The 24,814-nt window shown below is 38.2% G+C and overlaps 1 protein-coding gene across 1 annotated transcript in view; it reads left to right on the top strand.

Moving 5' to 3' along the window:
• Positions 1-24,814, top strand: part of NAV3 (neuron navigator 3) — a 491,922-nt gene that overhangs the window by 311,678 nt on the left and 155,430 nt on the right. The window contains exons 4-5 of the mRNA XM_070755761.1: positions 12,504-12,576; positions 14,874-15,057. Of these exons, the coding sequence (XP_070611862.1) occupies positions 12,504-12,576; positions 14,874-15,057 (257 nt within the window). The remainder of the gene's footprint in view (positions 1-12,503; positions 12,577-14,873; positions 15,058-24,814) is intronic.

Genomic DNA, 24,814 nt, shown 5'->3' on the forward strand with positions numbered 1-24,814 from the left:
GGGGTTTATCCTCTGTCCTGGTGCTCCTCGATCTCTCAGCGGCTTTCGATACCATCGACCATGGTATCCTTCTGCACCGGTTGGAGGGGTTGGGGGTGGGAGGCACTGTGCTTCAGTGGTTCTCCTCCTACCTCTCTGGCCGGTCGCAGTCGGTGTTAGTGGGGGGTCAGAGGTCGACTCCGAGGTCTCTCCCTTGTGGAGTACCCCAGGGGTCGGTCCTCTCCCCCTTGCTATTTAACATCTACATTAAACCGCTGGGTGAGATCATCCAAGGACATGGGGTGAGGTATCATCAATATGCCGATGATACCCAGCTTTACATCTCCACCCCATGCCCAGTCAACGAAGCGGTGGAAGTGATGTGCCGGTGCCTGGAGGCTGTTGGGGCCTGGATGGGTGTCAACAGACTCAAGCTCAACCCGGATAAGACGGAGTGGCTGTGGGTTTTGCCTCCCAAGGACAATCCCATCTGTCCGTCCATTACCCTGGGGGGGGAATCATTGACCCCCTCAGAGAGGGTCCGCAACTTGGGCGTCCTCCTCGATCCACAGCTCACACTAGAGAACCACCTTTCAACTGTGGCGAGGGGGGGGCGTTTGCCCAGGTTCGCCTGGTGCACCAGTTGCGGCCCTATCTGGACCGGGACTCATTACTCACAGTCACTCATGCCCTCATCACCTCGAGGTTCGACTACTGTAATGCTCTCTACATGGGGCTACCTTTGAAAAGTGTTCGGAAACTTCAGATCGTGCAGAATGCAGCTGCGAGAGCAGTCATGGGCTTACCCAGGTATGCCCATGTTTCACCATCACTCCGCAGTCTGCATTGGCTGCCGATCAGTTTCCGGTCACAATTCAAAGTGTTGGTTATGACCTTTAAAGCCCTTCATGGCACTGGACCAGAATATCTCCGAGACCGCCTTCTGCCGCACGAATCCCAGCGACCGATTCGGTCCCACAGAGTGGGCCTCCTCCGGGTCCCGTCAACTAAACAATGCCGGTTGGCGGGCCCCAGGGGGAGAGCCTTCTCTGTGGCGGCACCGGCCCTCTGGAACCAACTCCCCCCGGAGATCAGAACTGCCCCTACTCTTCCTGCCTTCCGTAAACTCCTCAAAACCCACCTTTGCCGTCAGGCTTGGGGAAACTAAACATCTCCCCCTGGGCACGTTGAAGTTATATATGGTATGCCTGTATGTGTGTATGTTAGTATAGGGGATTTTCTTAAACTTATAATATTTTAATTAATTGGATTGTATTGGATTGTTTTTCACTTGTTGTGAGCCGCCCCGAGTCTTCGGAGAGGGGCGGCATACAAATCCAAATAATAAATAAATAAATAAATAATAAATTGTCCTTGGGAGGCAAAACCCACAGCCACTCCGTATTGTCTGGGTTGAGTTTGAGTTTGTTGACACCCATCCAGGCCCCAACAGCCTCCAGGCACCGGCACATCACTTCCACTGCTTCGTTGACTGGACATGGGGTGGAGATGTACAAGTGGGTATCATCGGCATATTGATGATACCTCACCCCATGCCCTTGGATGATCTCGCCCAGCGGTTTCATGTAGATATTAAATAGCAGGGGGGAGAGGACCGACCCCTGAGGCACCCCACAAGGGAGAAACCTCGGGGTCGACCTCTGACCCCCCACTAACACCGACTGCGACCGACTGGAGAGGTAGGAGGAGAACCACTGAAGAACAGTGCCTCCCACTCCCAACCCCTCCAGCCGGCGCAGAAGGATACCATGGTCGATGGTATCGAAAGCCGCTGAGAGGTCAAGGAGCACCAGGACAGAGGACAGGCCCCTGTCCCGGGCCCGCCAGAGATCATCCATCAACGCTACCAAAGCAGTTTCCGTGCTGTAGCCGGGCCTGAATCCAGACTGCTGAGGACCTAGATAATCGGCTTCTTCCAAGGACTGTTGGAGTTGAAGTGCCACCACCTTCTCAACAACCTTCCCCATGAAGGGAAGGTTGGAGACTGGACGGTAGTTATTAAGCACGGCTGGGTCCAGGGAGGGCTTCTTGAGGAGGGGGCACACAACCACCTCCTTATAAAAGGGCGGAAAGGACCCCCTCCCCAAGGAGGCGTTGACAATCTCCTGGACCCAGCTCTGTGTCACCCCTCGACTGGCCGAAACCAGCCAAGAGGGACACGGATCCAGTAGACAGGTGGCGGAACTCACAGCTCCAATGGCCTTGTCCACTTCATCAGGTGTCACCAAGTCAAACCCCTCCCAGACAGATGGACAAAGACGTTTAGCCCCAGTCACCTCGACTGACTCGTTGTCAGTCGACTCTGTTTCACAATTGGAGTCAAGGTCCGCTCGGATCCGGGCGATTTTATCAGCGAAAAACGTGTTAAAATCCTCGGCACTACTCTGCAAGGGCTCCCCAACTCCCCTCTGATTAAGAAGGGAGCAGGTTACCCTAAACAGAGCGGCCGGGCGGGATTCCGCTGATGCAATCAAGGCGGCATGATACGCGCATCTTGCCGCCTTGAGCGCCACTTTGTAAGTCTTAATATGAGCTCTTACAAGTGTTCGATCGGATTCGGACTTACTCTTCCTCCATCGCTTCTCCAGACGTCTCTTCTGGCGCTTCAACACCCGGAGCTCCTCGTTGAACCATGGAGTTCTACGGGGTCTAGTGCCGCAGAGAGGTCGCAACGGCGCAATCCGGTCAAGAGCCTCCCCTGCAGCCTTGTTCCAGGCCTCAGCAAGAGACTCTGCCGAACTGTGGACAAGTGTATCTGGAATAACCCCAAGCGCCATCTGGAAGCCTTCTGGATCCATCAGGCATCTGGGGCGGAACCTCCTAATTGGTTCCGCCTCCCTGCGGGGAAGGATTGGAGCCAGGAAGTTAAGCCGCAGTAGGAAATGATCTGACCACAACAAAGGCAACACTTCTAAGCCCCTTAATCTCAGATCATTACTCAATTGCTCAGAGAGGAATATCATATCAGGTGCGTTCCCACCCTCGTGAGTCGGACCCTGAACTACTTGAGTCAGGTCCATGGCTGTCATGGTGGCCATGAACTCCTCTGCCAGTCCAGAGGAACCGCCGAGCGACGGCAGATTGAAGTCCCCCAGGACGATAAGTCCGGGGAACTCCACCGCCAGCCCGGCCACCTCCTCGAGTAGCACAGGCAGGGCTGTTGACACACAGCTGGGAGGCAGGTACGTGAGTAACAAGCCCACCTGAACCCCTAAGTCCAACTTCACCAGGAGGGACTCGCAACCCGCAACCTCTGGAGCAATGAGCCTACGCAGGCCAAGACTCTCCCTGGCTATAATAGCCACTCCTCCCCCCCCTTCCCTGGGGTCGAGGTTGGTGCCATACCCGAAACCCAGCTGAGCAAATTTCAGAGAGAGGAACTCCTCCCTCCAGGCCCAGCCAGGTTTCGGTCACACAAGCCAGGTCGGCCTCCTCATCCAGGATCAGATCCCGGATGAGGAGAGCTTTATTTACCACTGACCTGGCATTGAGTAGCAACAACTTGAGCCCAGGGCCAGAATTACACTCATCACCAGTGCCTTGAGTTAAGCTCATGGAGCCTGAAGAAGGGATCGCTACTAAGCAGCGATCCCTCCTTCCCCTGGAATGGCTAGCTCCATGGTTTCCGCCATACCTGCCTCTCCCCAGCAAGACCGGGCTATTTTGACCCTCTGCCACCCCAGAGATAAGTGTCCCTTCCCCTCCTGCCCTTCCAGCGTCAGGTGTGCCAAAAATTCCATTCATGTCATATTCATTCATTTCATACATATTATAATCCCCCCACCCACTCCATTCCATCTATCACCCCCCTCCGATTCATTTTCATTCACAGTATTCCATTCATTCCAATAATTACTAAAATAATCCCATTCATTCATGCCATCACTACCATCCTCCCATCCACTTAAAAATCCCCACAATAATTTAATTAAAAAGAGTTAATATAAAAATAACAGTTCATATTATTAAAAATATTAATTATTAAAAAATATAGATAAATATAAGTAATAAAAATAAAAATATAGGTAGAAGATATTTCAACTGGTCAGTTAATTAATCAATTAAGCCAAGTTCATATAGATATCATCCAGTCTAAAAAGGTGAGTCCAAGGGATGTATGATGTTATTAGTAGGACAACAGTCCTGAGTATAAACTCTGTCCTCTGTCCTCCCAGGCTTTTTCTTTGCCACTGTCATTGTTATCAGCTTTCTCACCTCCACGGCACCCCCGGTCTCTCATGGGTCGCCCCAAATGTCTACCAGTACCTCTGCTGTTATTTGGGAGGTATCTCTGTATCTCCTGGTCTTCAGTTATAGCATCCAGCAGCCACAAGGTTTTCATACTGTCAATTTCAATCTGGCAGTCTCTTTCTCACAATCTCCTTGTTCACTATAATGGCCGGCCTTCCTTCTTCCAAGCACTCCAGCACCGAGTGTGTCCACCGCAAAGCCCTCCGACGTCGAGCGTGCCCACCATGTAACCACTCGGCGTCCAGCGTCTATCCGGTAGATCCCGTTGTTTTTGGGAACGTCCTGTTGTTGTGGGGGACGTTTTCCTCCATCTACTTTCCTCCTCGGCCCGTGCACAGTCCGCCCAGCATGCTCGCCCTGAACATTCACACGCTCGCTCGCTCCTTCTCAATCCCTCTCCACCTCTCCTTTTCCACCTCTGTCCGTGTCAGTATGGGTCAATGCCGGGCGGCAACCACCACTCTTCTTATCTCTGCCAGCCCCCGGGTTGAGCCTCAATGTGATTGCAACAATACAGCTCACCCCACTGCAGAATGCTCTTAAAAAGCGTGGATTCAGGGCAGAATCAAGCCAGCTCGGTCGCGGTTGCCATTTTCCGAGCCCCAGCTGATCGGGGCTCCCAGCTTTCTCACAGCAGGGAATAAGGAGAAAAGCACTGCCGAGACACAAGGTAACACGATCCTCCGAAACGGGGGAATCTAATCCTTCTGAACTATCTGTTGTTTTTCAAAATTAACTGAAAAATTTCCCTATGTTTGATCTTAATGCCGTAGTCCAGCGGAGCAGCAGTCTCTTCCCTCCCTCCTGCTGCTCAACCGGAACCGGACTCTTTTTTCATAGTCTATCTTTCATTAATGACATGTCTAGGTCAAAGGAGAGGTTTTTAAAAGCCGCTGCTTACAAATCAGTCTCTCAACCTCTATAATATTTTAGGCTGCAACTCCAGTTTGAATGCTCTACTAATACCTTGGAGAAAATGTCTTTTGATATTTAACTAATGTGTCAAAGAAATATCTTTGTTGTTGCATCAAAACAACAAGAAAGCCCTAAACTACAACGAGAGTTTTAAAAATATTTCTTCAGGTAAATAAAAATATATTTTTCATATTTATGGCATTGCAGCTTTTAATCTACTCTAAAATACTAGTTTTTTCTTAATTATTTCAAGTAAATACCATTTAACATGAAAACGACATCCTTTGATCTTTCAGGCAGTAGGACTATTTTGAATTCAATCATTGTAGCTCTGGAAAACTAGTCTATTTTTTAAAAAAATAAAGCAACATTAAAATATAGACCAATGTGTTTATTTTAAAATATTAGTTATCATATTATTTACATTTTGTAAGTCTTAAAAAAATAAACTGGGGAGAGGTGTTTTACCCCATATCTGATAGATGATAGTAGTCCTTTAGACACTGTTGATAGTATATGAATAACTACTTTGATAAATGTTTGTTTTTTACTGCATTAACTGAGTGTGTTTCTTTTCTGCATAAATATAGCTGTCTAGACTCTTGACATATTCCTTAGCTCTTAAAGAAAGAGCCCATGTATTCAAACCAGATTTGGTGCCGGTTTGGAAATGTTTTCTTCTATATGCTACATTGGACAATATTTCTAGGTTTTGCAAAGTTAGTTTTCAGTAGCACCATAAAGGAATTCTCAAGCATCTTTACATTCTTTGGACCAACATAATAAACAGCAAGTAATATGAAATATGAAATACCGGTAAATCAGTTTATCCCTCCAAAGTTCTAGTATCTTTATACAACAAAAGAATCAGCTGCCAATTAAAATATAAGACAAAGATATTTTTTTTAAAGGCAGACTTGATGGAGCACTAGGTCTTTTTCTGATGTTTTCTATATTTATATAAGGGGTGGGGTCAGAGAAAACTGGAGAAGGGAAGAGATTAAAGTAGATATTAATTTCTGCAAATTCTGCTTGCTGTAGTTGAAAACTTGTTTGCAGTGAATATATGAGATTTTGGCTGGCCCAAAGATGGCGTTCATAAATTTTTCAAATCATCCAAAAAATGTAATAAAATAATTATTAGACTATTCTGCAAGTCTTTATAAAAAATATAGTATAAATTATTCCATTACCACAAAGTAGAATATTTTGGCATAGGGTATCTTAAATCTGCCCTCAATCAGGGTAAAATGTTAAAATATAGTAGCATGAAAGCTTTGTGATATTTATGTACAGTAATATCATTAAAAAAAACATTTTCCATTTATAGGTTTTGCCAGTGCATTGGCCTCAAATGATGCAGAAATTAAATAGTGTTAGGGAAAGATGCAATGTTTTGTGCTCTTAATTCTTGCTTCCAAGAAGTGCCCTGCAGTGTTCCATTTACTCCCAAACTAGTATTGTTGTTCAGTTTATACAGTATATGTCATATACAGTACTGTATAAACTGAACAACAATACTAGTTTGGGAGTAAATACTATGTGAGGTTATAATTATAATAATAATTTATTAGATTTGTATGCCGCCCCTCTCCGAAGACTCGGGGCAGCTCACAACAATAATAAAAAACAATATTATAGCAAAACAAATCTAATATTAAAAAAGAAGCATATTAAATCCTATCATATTTAAAAACCAAACAACACATACATACCAAACATAAAATATAAAAAAAAGCCTGGGGGAAAGATGTCTCAACTCCCCCATGCCTGGCGGTATAGGTGGGTCTTAGTAGTTTACGAAAGACAAGGAGGGTGGGGGCAGTTCTAATCTCCGGGGGGAGTTGATTCCAGAGGGCCAGGGAAGGCTCTTCCCCTGGGCCAAATGACATTGTTTAGTCGACAGGACCCAGAGAAGGCCAACTCTGTGGGACCTTATTGGTTGCTGGGATTCATGCGGTAGCAGGCGATTCCGGAGGTACTCTAGTCCAATGCCATGTAAGGCTTTAAAGGTCATAACCAACATTTTGAATTGTGACCGGAAATTGATCGGCAGCCAATGCAGGTTTATGAGTGTAAGCAGACCATTTAAGACAATTTTTAACAAAAGTTCTCCTTGAAGAGACTTGTCTGAAATCACTAATTTTGTGACGGGCTTATGGATATTTTTGGATATAGCTATCTCCTAAATATGCTTAAAAACAGATTTTGATTTTATATGGAACATTCAGCTTTTAAAACCAGCACAACAGAAATAGAATGAATGCAATTTTTCAACTAGGGAGAAATTGTTTTGCACAACTACTTTATGCAGGAAATTCTGTTTTTGACCAATTTTGATGAAATTGAAGTCTTCAGAAAGAAGTTTTGGACTCATGATCATAACCTCTTCTAGGTGGTCACTAGTTGAGCAATTATTATTTGTAAGATTCACAAATTAGTTTAACAGACCAGCATATATTTTAGTGTATCAGGTAATAAATACAGGTACATGGTGTCTTATGTCTTTTCCAAGGGCAAATAACAGATGTGTCCATTGACAGAATGCAAGATAGATTCCCCTCTTTAATAAGATTTTTTTTGTTCGTATAAATAAATTTAAATCTTCTATTGCAGAGTAAATATAATTTGTAGACTGAATAGATATTTATAATATACTAATGAGATCCAACTGGGCTTCCTGGTCTACATGAGCCTGTGGAATGGCTGCAAGGAAGGTGTCAGCCTTGAGTAGACTACAAAATCCAGTGCCGCTCTCAGTAGTTTTTTCTCAAACCCCCCCATCACCTGCATCCACAGCCATAAGCTAACTTACCTTTAGGCAGCCACACGAGGAGACACCAGTAACTCAGGTAGGCAAGCAGGGAAATCAGGAAGTGACAACATGAGGGCAAGAGGCCATATAGTAACTGCAGTCTATATCAGGCTCTCAGAGGTGGGGCGATCGGTGAATCAGCTAGTCAGTGAGTAGCAGGTGGGTAGGCAGGTGATACAAGCATGGTGCGGATGGGTGGAGGGAGCAAGCAAGCGAACAATCAATGGATAGGGTGGCAGTGCATGTGGAGTACCAGAAACTCAGCTTCTGTGCATGTACAGAAGAAAATAAAATAAAATTAAAAAAATATTCAAAAATATTTTTTTTAAATGATGGTGGCGCCCATGGACTGGCACCGGCCAATCTGGTTCGGTGAAATCATCGTAATGTCATCAGTGGGTTGCTACTGGTTTGGATGAACTGGTCCAAACTGGGAGGAACTCACCCCCGCAGAAGTGCCATCAAATCTGCAAAACTTTGGAAAGATTATTTAGTTAATTATTTAAATTAACTGGAGTCTCTCTGGGTTTGCACGCAAACTTAAGAGGGTTCTGTCATTAGAATTGGGGTGATCTATAGGCCTCCAGGGCAATCTGAGGATTATGACAACAAGATGATGGATGAAATTACCCAAATGGCAGTAAAGGCAGATATTGTGGTTATGGGTGATTTCAACATGCCTGACATTGACTGGAATATCCCTAGTGCCCTTACATGCAAAAGTAAGAACACAGTAGAGGCCCTTACTCTTGCTCTGGCACAGCTGGTTAATAGTGTTGGGCGAATCGAACCCGCACAATTCGGCATGCCGGACCCGAATTTTTTTTTACATTCGTGATTTAGTTTGCCGTTCGTGCCGAACACCGTGAAAGCCACCGCTTGGCTGTCATCTGCTGAGAAGAGGAGAAGGAGCCAGGAGCCGGTGGCAGCAGAGGAAGGCGAACACCGGGGAGCAGTTGGCCCGTTGGGAGGATGGGAGGGAGGCACAAAAGGAGCCGGGGAATCCCTCCCATGAAGAGATTCCGGGGGCGGAGCTTTGATGTCACGTATACCAGCAGGTTGCTAAGGACGCCAAGGTGATCACTTCCTGGATTCCATGGAATCCATGGTCCTTAGCAACCTGCCGGTATATGTGACGTCAAAGTTCCACGCCTGGAATCTCTTCTTGGGAGGGATTCCCCAGCTCCTTCAAAGGGAGGTCTTTTGACGTAATTTTTTTTAAATTTATTTTTACGAAAATAAATGTGTTTGGAGGAGGAAGAATGCTGAGTTGCATCCAAAGAACACCATACCTACTGTGAAGCATGGGAGTGGCAACATCATGTTTTAGGGTGGTTTCTCTGCAAAGGGACCAGGATGACTGATCTGTGTACAGTGTTCCCTCGATTTCCACGGAGGATGCATTCTGAGACCGCCCACGAAAGTCGAATTTCCGCGAAGTAGAGATGTGGAAGTAAATACACCATTTTTGGCTATGGACAGTATCCCAAGCTATCCCTTAACACTTTAAACCCCTAAATTACCATTTCCCATTCCCTTAACAACCATTTACTCACCATTATTACTGGTACTCACCATTGAATAAGGTACTTAGTGATCCTGATATTTATAAACATAATTATTTATTAACAATAATTATTATTTTTGTTATTTATTTGCAAAAATTATTAGTTTGGCGATGACGTATGATGTCATCGGATGGGAAAACCGTGGTATAGGAAAAAAAACGCGAAGTATTTTTTAATTAATATTTTTTGAAGAACCGTGGTATAGGCTATTCGCGAAGTTCGAACCCACGAAAATCGAGGGAACACTGTACATGAAAGAATAAATGGGGCCATGTATTGTGAGATTGTGCAAGGGGTAGTGATTTCTGAATCTCAAAATGGGCGAACAGTGCAGTCAGGTGGTAGGGAAATAAAGTAGAATGCTTGGCTGCATAGCTAGATATATAACAAGTAGAAAGAGGGAGATTGTGATCCCACTGTATAGAGCACTGGTGAGACCACATTTGGAATGCTCTGTTCAGTTCTGGAGACCTCACTTACAAAAAGATATTGATAAAATTGAACAGGTCCAAAGGTGGGCTACAAGAATGGTGGAAGGTCTTAAGCATAAAACGTATCAGGAAAGACTTAATGAACTCAATCTGTATAGTCTGGAGGACAGAAGGGAAAGGGGGGACATGATCGAAACATTTCAATATGTTAAAAGGTTAAGTAAAGTTCAGGAGGAAAGTGTTTTTAATAGGAAAGTGAACACAAGAACAAGGGGGCACAATCTGACTTTATTTGGGGGAAAGATCAGAAGCAACGTGAGAAAATATTATTTTACTGAAAGAGTAGTAGATGCTTGGAACAAACTTCCAGCAGACGTTGTTGGTAAATCCATAGTAACTGAATTTAAACATGCCTGGGATAAACATATATCCATCGTAAGATAAAATACAGGAAATAGTATAAGGGCAAACTAGATGGACCATGAGGTCTTTTTCTGCTGTCAATCTTCTATGCTTCTATGTTTCTATTAGTGCCAATTTAGTATGGCATTTGAGAATGAACTGTGCTTCAAAGCAGTTTAGACTGTTGACTAAAAATGTATTTATTTTATATCTTTAGAATTTTGAGGCATAGAAGAAAATTAATCTTTCCCCAAATTATCCAGCTAATAAATCAACAAATCAACAATTGTAGCTGGCCATAAATCCAAAATAGCTATTCTGCATTCATTTCATTGGTGGGAGGCAGGCAATTTGATTCACTGAGCATTTAGTTTTATACTTCCAGCAATTTTTCCATGTCTCATCCCTTTGGTTCTATCTCATATTATGTGTCACTCTTTTTTTAGAAATGTATCTTTCTAGATATGTAGAACATTTCCTCAGTATTAATTGACAGTGTCTTTTAATATCACTCAGCTATCCCTGTTCTGAGATAACAGTAACAAGAAGAGATTTTTATATCAGTGCACAAATGTTTAAGTGGCATTTGAATGTCCTACAAATTACTACAGTGGTGGAGAAATGGCTCTAGTTTCTTTCATGAGTATGACTGGATCCAGGGAATTTCCATATTTGGTTTATGTTAGTATAGCATTACTCCATACAGGGTTCAATTTGGAAGGTCTATTGGATTAATGGCTCCTGCTTGAACAGCAAGTGGCAGTCATGGTTGACTACACAAAGATATTTTGTGTGCCAGTTTTATGCATTTCTGGATGAGGAAGTCTTACTTACAGTCTGCCACACATTTGTCAACTTTCATCTAGACTACTGTAATGCAGTATACATAAGAGTGCCCCTGAAGACTATTTGTGAACTACAACCGGTCCAAAATACAGCAATACAGTATAAGTAATTCGAAGCATGCCTCAATATGCTTAGATAATATCTTTACTATGTGAGCTATATTGGTTATCAATAAGCTTCTGGGTCAATTCAAGATGGCCTGTAACACCATTATTGGCCAGGGATGGGCAATTAATAAATCCCAGGAGAAGCAGTTTTTCTTTTGCTGCACCTACTCTATGGAACAGCATTACCGCTGAAATTTTGACGGTTTTTGTCGTGCCTGACTTTTGGATGACTCTAGAGATGCAGCTTCCCTTCAATAATGGGTTTTGTGCAGGGGTGGGCTTCTGCCCGGATGGGGGGGGATGCAGTGGGGTAGCAAAACTGGAGCTCCACCCTGGAGCACCCAATTTTCACTTAAAGATGTTGAAAGAAAATGCAAAGCATCCTGTATAAGCCACACCCACAGTGTGGTAGTAAAAAAAATGGTACCCCTTCACTGTTTTTGTGACAGTCTGTCCTGATGGTTGCCCTTGGATGGTTGGATAAAATTGTCCCCAAAATAATATGTTTTATTATTTGTAATGGTTATGGTTGTTTGTTATATGTCATTTTACTTATCTACATACTCTGATTTGAATGTGAATTGGATAGCTATGTAAATAAATTGATTAAAATAAATAACATTACCAATTTAAACTAAACCTCAAATGTTACCATAGTAGTAAAGGAATTTGCTTACAGACTCTGGCAAATTTGAAGAGATCTTTTTCAGACAAAGTTTAAAAATGAGTTTGTTTACAAAATCACATTTCATTACACACATACATACAGACACTTATTGCTCTATTGATATTTTTTTCACTGAAGTCAGTCCCTAACAATTTAAGACATACCACAATATTCAAACTTGTATGGAAACTTTCATTGTTGTTTATGTGAGTGTTCAAAATCCAGTTTTCTTGTACGTAGGTGGCTTGGTGATTTGTCAGCATGCCATTCTGGATCAGCCCTTTATGAATTGTTTTTAAGCACCAAAATGGACAATGAAAGCTTTTATAGCAACTGCCTAATTAGCAGTAATCATTCTTGTTAACTTTGCTAAAGAACTGGATTATGTGATGAATGTAAACTATTCATTTTGGGGGGTTTTCCCCATACCCATTTGCAGCAAGCAAGTTCATCTTGTAAAATAGCCTGTAACTGCTTTGCTATTTCATGTTCATTTTGCAGATTGAGAATGTTGATGTCTGCCTTAGCTTTCTGGCAGCTAGAGGAGTAAATGTCCAAGGTCTTTCTGCTGAAGGTAAGAGAACCACATATAAACCAAGAAAGTAAATTATCTCTCTAAAAAGTTCATGAACTCTATTTTCAGCTTGCCATCTTGAAAAAAACTCTTTATTGTGAATTACCCACTTTATTATCTTGGAATCAGTTGTTTCCATATAAGAAAATAAATATTTCATTTGGAAGTCAAATTATTACTCAAATTATTGATTTATTCCTGGCATATTTTGTCCATTTAATGTCTTACCTATATTTATTATTATTATTATTATTATTATTATTATTATTATTATTATTATTTGATTTTTATGCTGCCCTTCTCCTTAGACTCAGGAGACTTATATATTTATAAGTATATACTTATATACTTATATATTTCTAAACATATATACTGTGTAATTTCCAAGTACCGTACATTGCTGAACATAGCATGAATACGATACAGTATTGCAATGTGTAAATCACTGAAATTTAGCATGCTCAATAAACCTATAAATTCACAGGAATTTTGAAGTAACAGATCTAATGATTTAATTGCCTTCACCGGTTCTGTTAACAATTATATGCATTCATGTCACACTGTATCAAATGCTTTCAAACTGTTTTACTCTTTGTGTCACATATTATATTATCCGGGAGCAAATTAGAATTTTTTAAAAATCTGTTTTTTTAGCTTCATGATTAATATTTGAAGCGATGTCAAAAATGATTAGAATTTTCAATTACTATTTTTGAATTATATTTTCTGTTTTATATGAAATTAATTATGTTATTGTCGAAGATTTCAGATTCATTGAAATGTTATTGTTCATTTCTTGAGAAACCTAAAATAAATTATTTATTGAAAAAGAACTAGGTAATATAAAATATTCTAATTTTTGTTTTGTAAGAATGAATCTCAGTTTGAAAATATTTTGATATATTACTCAAATATTTACAAAATTTAAAAATGGTTGATTATGTATTTCTGTCTTTCAGATTCACAATATCAATATACATTTCCTTTTAAATGTATAGCATATTGATATCAATATCAGTAAACATTTATCAAGAAAGTAGTAACATAATTTTATTTAATTGTTTTTAGTTTCAGTTAAAGATGCATAAGCTTTCATTATTTTTATAACAACATCTGTCATAACTCTTTTTATAAGATAATTTTTAAAAAGTCAAGATTCAGGGACTGGAAAATGTGCCCTACAGATTTTTATTTTAACTTCTTTTGATCATAAAGAAGATGTGATTAAGCATAAGAAACATTTTAACTTATTTTTACTTTTTTCTGAGAAATTAAGATGGAATTCTCAAATATATAAGCTGGTATAATTTCAGAGGAACCAACAATACTTTTTTGATGTAAAAACCAGATCTGAATAAATGGAAGGAAAACTAATTATTATACCAATATAATAATAAACGTGAAGTTTTGGTCTTATTATTAGACACAGTGAGACCGCTGGCTCCCATAGTTAATGCTCAAGAGCAGGAATTAACAGTGGGATATTGAGAACATACTTTATGATCTTAAAACAGTTCTTTCCTCTCAGAAGTAGTTTAGATAAAATCAGAAGTAGTTTAGATTAAAGATAAAAAATTAACTACTTTTCTGGTCATCTTCTGTATGCACAAATGTGTAAGTATTATAACAACAACAACAACAACAACAACAACAGTATGTTCACATATATTTATATTCTTCACATATATTTAGCTTTTATTTGTTTTCAAAATGGTTCCCTTCTTGTAAAGTTTGTCACTCATAATGGATGAAAAAAAGATTTTAAAAAAGGAAAAAAATCAATTTAAGATAAGCAGGAAATAACATCTGTACATTAATGTTATATTATAGGTGGAACTTTGGCATTTGTAGAAGTAGTGATTGGATGTTTTTATTTATTTAGAATAGTAGAGTAGAGTAGAACACAACAGAACAGAACAGAAGAATAGAATAAGAGTTGGAAGGGACTTTGGAGGTCTTCTAGTCCAACCCCCTGCTTAGGCAGGAAACCCTATACTACTTTAGACAAATGGTTATCCAACATCTTCTTAAAAACTTCTAGTGTTAGAGCATTCACAACTTCTGGAGGCAAGCTGTTCCATTGATTAATTATTCTGTCAGGAAATTTCTCCTTAGTGACTTCTCTCCTTGTTTATATAAAACATAAGATTCCATCAAAAAAATCTCTAAAAATCTTGTGATATTAAATTAAAATATAAGGCAGTTTGCAGAACTGAAACAAAGAATAATGTCCATTAGGCACATCTGCGAAGGAAAGTAATTTCGATATTTTCATTTCCTTCTTTTTGTCTGTGCAGAAATAAGAAATGGAAATTTGAAAGCCATTTTAGGACTGTTTTTTAGTTTGTCTCGTTATAAACAGCAGCAGCACCAACAACAGCAGTACTATCAGTCCTTGGTAGAGCTACAGCAACACATCTCTCATTCTCCGAATCCTCCTGAGAGTGGCCAATCCAAAACTCAGCAAGATATGCAGTCCAGGTAGGTCAGATTATTTCCTGAATTAAATTGTACCTGAGATGGCTTTCTTTAGGCAACAAATCTTTTCTAGCTCCACAAAACAAAACTGAAACTGTGATGCCAATGAAGTCCTATGTGGAAGTAAGCCTTTTATAAATGTTCACAGAACTGTAATTGCTTAAAACAATTTATAAACTATTAGTTTATAAACTATTATTCAGATATGTTTAGGCATTTAACTTTTCCCCCTTTGTTGGCAATTAGATGAAACTGGCTATTGAAAACTCACTACTTACACTGAAGACCAATAATACTTCATCTGAAGGAAGCTCATTTTAAGGAAATTAACTTTTGAAATTAGTAAAGAAGAGAAGATAATCTTGGGGTGTTTTTTTCACAAAATAGAGCGAATTCTTAATTTTATCATAATTTCTGTTTGTTGAACATAACAGAAAAAAAATATTTTCTTCCTCTGATTTTAAATTGCTTTTATTTCAAATCTAAAATGAAGTAATCATGTTTTTCTCCAGATAATTTTTTCATCAAAGAGGTTTGGGTGTTACCACTGTGGATGAATGTTACAGTATACTGTATGAGAGACATACAAAACAAAACATTTTTTTTAAAAAATTAGGAAGCTCCCCATAGTGAATGCAACCCAGCTATTGCTTATCTAAATACAACAATCAGATGGCAGGAAAGGAGCTGATATTAAGTATTCTAGCACTTAGTGCAGTGGTCTTCAAACTTGGCAACTTTAAGACTTGTAAAGACTTGTACAGAATAGCTTGCTAGAGAATTCTGGGAGTTGAAGTCCACAAATTTTAAAATTGCCAAGTTTGGGAACCCCCTCTTTCGAAAGATCAGACCTTTAGAAAGAGAAAGAAAGATAAACTATAAAATAGAGGAAAGCTCATTGGTATAACAAAACAGTGTTTCCTCCATCTAAAACAAATTTGTTGTTTTGTATTATGCAATTAGAGATTGAATATTTTATTTAGTTATAATTTTTTTTAAATTATGGGTTTTTTTCAATGTTCTGACATTCAAAATCTTAATGATGACTGTGAATCTTTTTCTTCCCATCAAAATCATTCAGATAAGAGCATAGATTAAAAATAAACACATACATTTTCTGTTGGCTTTACTTATAATTATTTATATAAAAGATTGTGATATGATTTGAACAGTAATGTGGCAAGCTTGCTGGACTGTGGCGGGATTAATACGGTAGTTTTAGGACTTCACGTTCATGGTTCAATGAAGAAAAGAGTGTTGCAAAACTCTCCTGCACATCTCTTGCTGATTTTAAATTCTTAGCATATCAACCTTCCTTTAAAATCTGTGGAGCAAAAACGTCCGTGTCAGAATGATTTCATGAGTAGGAATTGCTTTGCTTTTAAAAACTGAATATATATTTTTTTCCATTTACTATTTTTATGTATTTTTCCACCTCAAATAAACTATTTCTTCACTATTCTTTAAAACAAAGCTTTTAAAACTATTTTTTTTCTTTTTAAAGGACAGTTACATATGATCTCTGGCTTGACTGAGGTTTTCTTTAAAGTTTCCAGGTAGATAAATGGGGAGATACATGGAGAGCAGGAATGTTGGAAAAGATCAAAAGGACCCTTGAGGGATGAGACACAAAAATGGAGGGTGGAACTTTTAAATACATTCACTATATATTTAAAATGGTTGATGTGTCAAATTAATTTGTTTCCTCATTAACATACTTTTTTTTAATATTCACACAATCTATTTCCCATAATGTTTATGTTGGTTTTTCTCAAATTTGGCAATCTTAAGCTTTATTACACAACCTGTAATCTAGTGGGTCTCTGTTTCAGAGAGATTTCCTTATCTAAACAAAGAAAGAAAATGACTAAGGGATGGCAAAAAAAGCAGTGTGAGAGACAACAATTTCCACTGTTCTATTGGTTTTCTAGTTAAATTTCCTTGTGGAAAGCTGGTAAGAAGATTTAGAAATCCTCCCTCCCTCCCTCTTCCAAGTGGAGAGTGAGTAAGGGGGAGTGTGGGTCAGAAATAGTACCTGGGATGGGTTAGGCTGAGAGAGAGTGTCCGGCCCAAGGTGGTTTTCATGGCTTTCATGGCTCGTGGTAAATTGAAGTCAACACAGCTTAAGGTTCTCAAGGTTGTCAAACACTGGTTTATTTGAATATTTTGCTTGTGTATAACCAACACTTATATGAATGTATATACTGTTGGAAATAGGTTTTGTTAGGATTAAGTAAAATATAACAGCCAACACTATATTGCACTTTTTCTTTAAAGGTATATTTATAAATAAAGATGCTTTATGCGGCTTTCATTATTTTTCTAAATCAGGTAATTTAATAATTATAGCTAATACAACAAAACATTGTTCATATTCATTCCGACTTATTAAAAAGTGAGGAAGAATTGTTAAATAAAAATACGACTTTGCATTGTGGTTATGCTTTTGCACGAGGAATTAGAAAATGCGTACTTTTAGTGATTGCTTCTAGTTGGGCTCTTGTAAGCATAGCTATGCTTATGCTTCCACCATAGATAGAAATAGCCTGTGATTTTCAAAGGACTATATCTGTGATCATTGGAAATATCTTTCTTTCATACACTATCATACTAGATGTTAAAAGAGAATGGTCAATTCATTGTCAAGAACTCCCCTCCCCAATGTATATTTTACTGTGCTGAAGCAAAATTTTTCATTGCATTAAGAAAGTTCAAGAATAATGAACAGCATGCATTCTTAAAATGAAAAATAAAACATTCAATTCAGACGTCATCACCTAATACAAGAATCTACCAGATGTGCCAATACTGACCAAAATGTCTTAAGAATTATAATTCACAAAAGTATGTACAACTAAAGCCTTCCTACCCTTGGAGCTTGAATTTTATCAGCCTAGGGCTTTGTATGACAACAATAGTCTTCATTGTGCATGAGCAGACATTCTTCAAATACATTAAGGAGTCTTACAGTATTTTTAAATATACCAGATTGATACCCATTGCAATCATGATATGTCCAGCTGTCCATTTCATGATGAGAAAATGTTGCATAAAATTTAAAAAACACAACAATATTTGTAACTGTGTTGCTTTACAGCTTCTCTTTCTATCTTATCTGAAGGTTTCTTGGACTATACCCTAAACTGCCATTCCTTGTGTACAGTATATATCATCTCCCACAAATAACATTACTTCACAGCTATATAATTGTGAAGCTACAGTATATAATTGTTATATCTATATAACAAGAATATGTATACTGGCACAAACATATAGTAAATAAAATGCTTTCATTTAAAGAGCTTAACACCTCAATTGCAGAAGATTCATAAAGAAAGACCTCCCACAAATGATTGTTTATCCAAGGATATGTAAAATATAAATTTTACCACAGAGGTATCATATTTGAAAATGGAAATCACAGTGGTTTGGAATCCTGGCAGTCATAATTCTAAGAGACCTCAAAGACATGAAAATAAGAATCTTAACTAGCCGACTGCTTTGTTGGCAAGATCAATAATATTTAATCTATGCAACAGAGATAAAAGCAGAGATAAATATATAGGGACTGATATATAAATAAAAGCTCTTACTATGTGATGACTTTCCAACTACCCACATACTGAAAGAAAAACACTATTGGTTAGACAGAAATTGATTACAGAGCTGTCAGCAAAATCCTAAAATATAGATACACTAATATGACCTGTAGACATAGTGGTAACAATTTTAGATTCATCTGGATCTGATTAATTCATTAGTTTACTTCCTATTACTTTAAATACACAATGCATTTAGTTTGTGGAACCACAAGTCATTTCTTCACTGTAATTGATACACTGTCTTTTAAACAGGAGCTACATGAATGCTAAAATCCATTGGATCAGCAGTAAACTTTGTGAAGTTTAATAAATACAATAGTTATGAAATTGAAACAATATTGAAAGTATTTTATATGTATTATGGTTTGAGTACAAAATATCCTGTGTTCAGCCATACTAGTAGGGCCAAAATAATATATCATAAATTAAGTCTACCATTTCATTACTGTGTGAGCAACAGTGGTGGGAATTGTTATTGTTTTTACAACATTCCTGCTTCAAAAGCAAGCAGTTTTTTCACTCTTTCTACATCCCTGGTTTAAAAATGTGAGGGTAGAATGAAAAATAATGCCTCCAATGTATAAATTGCCAACAGATGGCAGTATTGATATGCTAGAAACTCTGTCATTGAATTCATCTTTTTCCCCTCCACTTCAGTTGGCAAGGACATTTCTGTGATAAATAGTTGTCTTATTATTGTTTATGAAAGCTATGTGACCACTTGTCAATTCAATGATGAATTTTTTAAAAGCTGAAATAGTCTTTCCAATTCAAATCCAACATGAGATGCAGATTGTTTATGACACTGGTTATGTTGACATAAATACTGTGTGATATTGAGTAAAAAAATATATAAAGTTGATGAATTGATCCTATGCATCTCCCATCCCAATTCTGCCCTTCCAGGTTCTGCCAGGCCTTGGGATTGATCCCTACTCACATGTCACCCATTGCACACTTACCTTTTTCAAGACCTCTGGATGCCATGTTAGGGAAAGAGGGCAAGCTAACCACCATTGGGCTGCTTCCTGGAAGTGGCCACCAGTGGTGCACTCAGTATTCCTTACCAGAATGGTGGCTACTTTCAGGAGGTTGCTGTAGGACCAGGATAAATTGTTTCATGCTGATTCCTCAATGTGGTCTGCACAGTGCAGCTTATTTCTGCTTTAAAGTTATTATTTTCTGTAACATTCTGCCAATGAATTTCTTTTCCATAAAATATTTCTTCTTAAGTTTCAAAGATGTTTAATTATTGTAAGGATTTTAATACCAGTCTTTTAATCTTTTCCCTAGTTCTACAAATACATGGAACAATAACAAATGTTAGTACTATTATAAATAAATAGGAATTACAGTACTGAGTTACAGGATGAAACGGAAGTCCGGAGGTGGGGTTTCCCAGCGAGGGGAGCCTCAGCAAAATTGCAGCATCGCAAAAACATGGACGTCCTCAAAACCCTATTTCCGGACTTCTGTGTTTTTGTGATGCTGTGATTTCGCTGAGGCTCCCCTTGCTGGGAAACCCCACCTCCGGACTTCTGTTGCCAGCAAAGCACCCGTTTTTACGCTGCTGGGATTCCCCTGCTGGGATTCCCCTGCAGCATCACAAAAACATGGAGGTCCAGAGATGGGGTTTCCCATGGAGAAGAGCATCAGGGGAATCACAGCAGTGCAAAAATGGGCGCTTTGCTGGCAACAGAAGTCCAGAGGTGGGGCATCCCAGTGGTGGCGGTTTGGGTTTGTAAGGTGAAAATAGTTTGGGAGAAGAGGTAAAAAAATCTTAAACCCTGGGTTTGTATCTCGAATTAGGTAATTTATTTATTTATTTATTTATTCAATTTTTATGCCACCCTTCTCCTTAGACTCAGGGCGACTTACAACATGCTAGCAATAGCACTTTTTAATAGAGCCAGCATATTGCCCCCACAATCTGGGTCTTCATTTTACCCATCTCGGAAGGATGGAAGGATGAGTCAACCTTGAGCCGGTGATGAGATTTGAACCGCTGACCTACAGATCTACAGTCAGCTTCAGTGGTCTGCAGTACAGCACTCTATCTTCTGCGCCACCCTGGCTTTAGTGTTTATTTCATGTAATTCATATATTACATGAATGGGATTAACAAAGTTGATACTTTTTGAAGAAACAAAACCTGAATTCCATGAAATCAATTTACTGGATGCCTTCAAATAATCTATTTTGCCATACCCAAATTAAGGCATTATCATCCTCTTTATTTAATTTCTTCTATAAGGAGTCATAAATGACATATCATTAACAATAACTAAAATATTCAAATACTTATAAATCTAGAATTAATGGAATAACTACTTAAGGGAATTAGGAACATTTTGCCAGCCTCAAGGATATTAAATAAAAAAACAATTTTTTTAGAATTAATTTTAAACAAACTCTCAATGCTTTAATTATTTAGAAGAAATAATACTGGGTTAGGTATAGTAATGGGTGGCTCTCCCCATGGGTGTGTGTGGACTCAGTGGGGTTAGTAAGTTTATGCACTATTTATTGAATACTTAATAGTTTTTTATTGTCCTTCTCTAGTACTTTAATATGATCCTTAATTACTTTTAAAATAGGAAATAATTAAATAGTATGTTTTAACCCATAAATGCTTTAATCATTTTAATCATTATCTAGAACTTACCTTTTATAGCAATGAAATAAAATTGAGCTACTTGCCTAAACTGTTATCATACTGAACCTTGTGGGTTCAGTACAAAAACTTAAAATATTACTGTGCTTCTCAACAAATAATGCTGTCCATCATTTGTCCTTTTTGTGGCTATTCAAATAATGTGACTTAATGAACCAAAAAAGAGTCTAAGCACCTATTTGTAAACCTACCTTGGTTGAATAACCCATTCCGACGCAGTCATATGACCTTCAAACCATCACCGGTCACACGATTGTCAAATCACTCCCACCTGGTCACATGGACTGCAAACCATTCCTACCTGGTCACATGACCATCACATCACACCCACAAAATAAGCCACACCAATAGTGTGGCAGTAAAAATGTTGGCAGCACATCACTGGTTAAGTATTATATTCAGATAAGTTAAAGGCATTATATTCTCTTCTATGTTCTGCAAAATAAAACAGGCAACAGCTTAAAATAATTAAAATTGCACATGAAATACTTAATAGTACTTAGTCGCAGTATTAAGTGTTTAATGATGAGTTTATGCAGGAATCAAATAAACCATTTGCTATGTTTCTGTACTGCTGAAAATCCTGTGTAGAAGAAAAAGGAAAGTAGTTTTGTTCTCCATTCATGTACTTAGCTTTTGCCCTAATTCTCTAAATTGAGAAATTGCTGAATGAATAGGAGTTAAAGTAATTAAAAGAAGAAGAGAACAATTAATCCTTATTTTGCAACAATGTGCAACACCTTTCAACTTCACCCATCTGCAAATTTATAAAGCATATCTGATATATTTTACAACATTGTGCAATACCTTTCAACTTCACCAATTTGCAAATTTGCAAAGCATATTTGATATATATAGTACTGTGTTTCCCCAAAAAATTATTGATTCAATTTTTTTTAATGCCGCCCTTCTCCTTAGACTCAGGGCTGTTTACAACATGTTAGCAATAGCACTTTTTAACAGAGCCAGTGATATATAACTGTCTTTTGGAACTTTGAAATAAGCACTTGGCCAATTGGGCTTATTATCACGGGATGTCAAATTTTGGGAGAAATAGGGTAGTGACAACTTATAGAACATAGGTACATGTGCCTATAGTGTATTGCTCTTAAGATAACCTAAAAGCTTATAGGATGCTATTCTATCCTAGGAACTGAAATAACATTCATCTTTTAGCTTGCTTGTACTTCTGCATATGGAAGGAAGATCATTTTAGCATTTGGCAGTAGGAAATATTAATATGAAAGTATGAAAGAAAAGAAATAGCCTGGGGCAAAGTGAAAATATTCTTCTTTGTCACTCCTCAGGAAATATGGCTCTTAAATTATAGGATTCCTTAAATTAAAATAACAAACAGGTAAGTCTTCCTACCATATCTGATATTAAGGTTCTACCGATATGGAACAACTCTAAATGTTAAAAAATCAGTCCTAGCAAAAGAAAGTAAGTCTTCAATCTTTTAGTGATGTTAAAGATGCTTAGATTATTAAAATTAGTTTTAAGACAAAGTTTAATTAAAATATTACGATGTTCCCATACATTAATTCTTTCTATGTGTAGGTCTATATTAACAATGAAGCTATAAATATGATTTCATTGAATATTTGAAAAGGAGAGATTGCAGATAGGCAGGCAGGCAGACAGGCAGACAGGCAGACAGACAGACAGACAGACAGACAGACAGACAGACAGACAGACAGACAGACAGATAATTACAAATGATTAAATAACATTTTTGTTTTTACATTGAGGAAGTTAGCTACCTTTTTAGCTTACTAGCATATGGGATTAGTACTGCATGCTGTTTCAATCGAATTAAGAAATTTATTTAGTGTATTAATCTAGTCTAAGAATAATTATCAATGTTTACAATCAATATTTTCTTCCCTTATGGCTTTTATGGTCTGAGTTTTGGGTTGAAAATAGATTATTTTATTGCAAAATAAGCTGTACCTTGACCACCCTCAACACAATTATTTTAGTTCCCTTCTCCAAGCAATTCCCTTGTTGCTTAGCTTTAATTCTACATTCCCAAAAGAATATAGAAAGTCTTATTTATTTATTTATTTATTTATTTATTGATTGATTGATTGATTGATTGATTGGATTTGTATGCCGCCCCTTTCCAGAGACTCGGGGCAGCTAACAGCGACAATAAAACAGTGTACAATAGTAATTTGGTATTGATGATTAAAAATCAATTAATATAAAAACCAAACATACATACATACATACCATGCATAGAATTGTAAAGGCCTAGGGGGAAAGAGGATCTCAATTCCCCCATGCCTGGCAGCAGAGGTGGGTTTTAAGTTGTTTACGAAAGGCAAGGAGGGTGGGGGCAGTTCTAATCTCTGGGAGGAGTTGGTTCCAGAGGGCCGGGGCCGCCACACTGAAACTAAATTTTAGCTTTTGCTGATGTGAAATATGATCACATGAAAGTGACTGAGTTACTGTATATAAATTGTTTATCATGGAATAGGGTTTTGTGGTTGGTCTTATTTTTGATTGAGTGATTGTCAAATAAATAAGCAAATTAATGCTGAATCAAACTGTCTTGTCATTCTCTTTCTGCAGTCTGTATTCTTCACTGTTGTTTCCTACTATTGCATTGTTACTTCGGGAAAAAATACCACTTTAAATAGTTCTTTAGCCAAGTGCTATGATTTTTTTCATGACATTTTCCAAGCTTTTGCCTATTAGCTTAATGCTAAATATCTAGACCAAAACACTGCTTTGTTTGCTATTTCTAATAGAAGCAGAATTTGCCAACCCTAGGCATTAAGTGAAAGCAATGTGGATAAGGCTCAGCTCGACAGAATTTTCCTGCTTTCCACTTCAGTCCTTGTCTTACTGCCTACCCCTTCTGTATATCTCAGCCAAATTTCAATCATCTCTCTAGTGTTTTTTTTTTACGTTTTAGAAGAATGATATTTTCAGCGTGACTTTTTTTAAAACCAGCATTCTGACAGGATGCAATTAAAAAAGAAGTTGACCAAAGAATGAATTGTCTATTCATATCACATCCTTGGTTATTTAATATATCAAATAAAGTCATGTCACTTTTCACTTTCATCACTTTTTAAATTAGCTTTATTACATTCTTGTCAATTCTAGTCTAGCACCTATTTTCATCTTTAACATTCTATCTCACTGTTGCCATGTTGCTAGCATGAGATGTGTTTACAAGAAATAATCATCTACTCCTTGACTAAGGATATTTCCGCAGCAGTAAGAGTTGGATTATTATGGATGACTGGTTTATTTTATAACAGTATGGTCACTTAGGCAACGGAACCAAGTGCTTAGAAAGGTAGTGAATATATTGAAAGTTAGTTTGCTCAGTGTGCTATAGTGGAGTTTGGGTAGCCTTCTGATGCTTATAGTTGGATTACTAGATTGAGCACAGAATGGATTTGGTAATCTAAATAGCTTATTCTGACTCAATGAATGTATTTAATACTGTAGTTGAAAAATTATCTGC

This window comes from Erythrolamprus reginae, chromosome 6, assembly GCF_031021105.1.
Source record: "Erythrolamprus reginae isolate rEryReg1 chromosome 6, rEryReg1.hap1, whole genome shotgun sequence".
NCBI classification, from domain to species: Eukaryota; Metazoa; Chordata; class Lepidosauria; order Squamata; family Dipsadidae; genus Erythrolamprus; species Erythrolamprus reginae.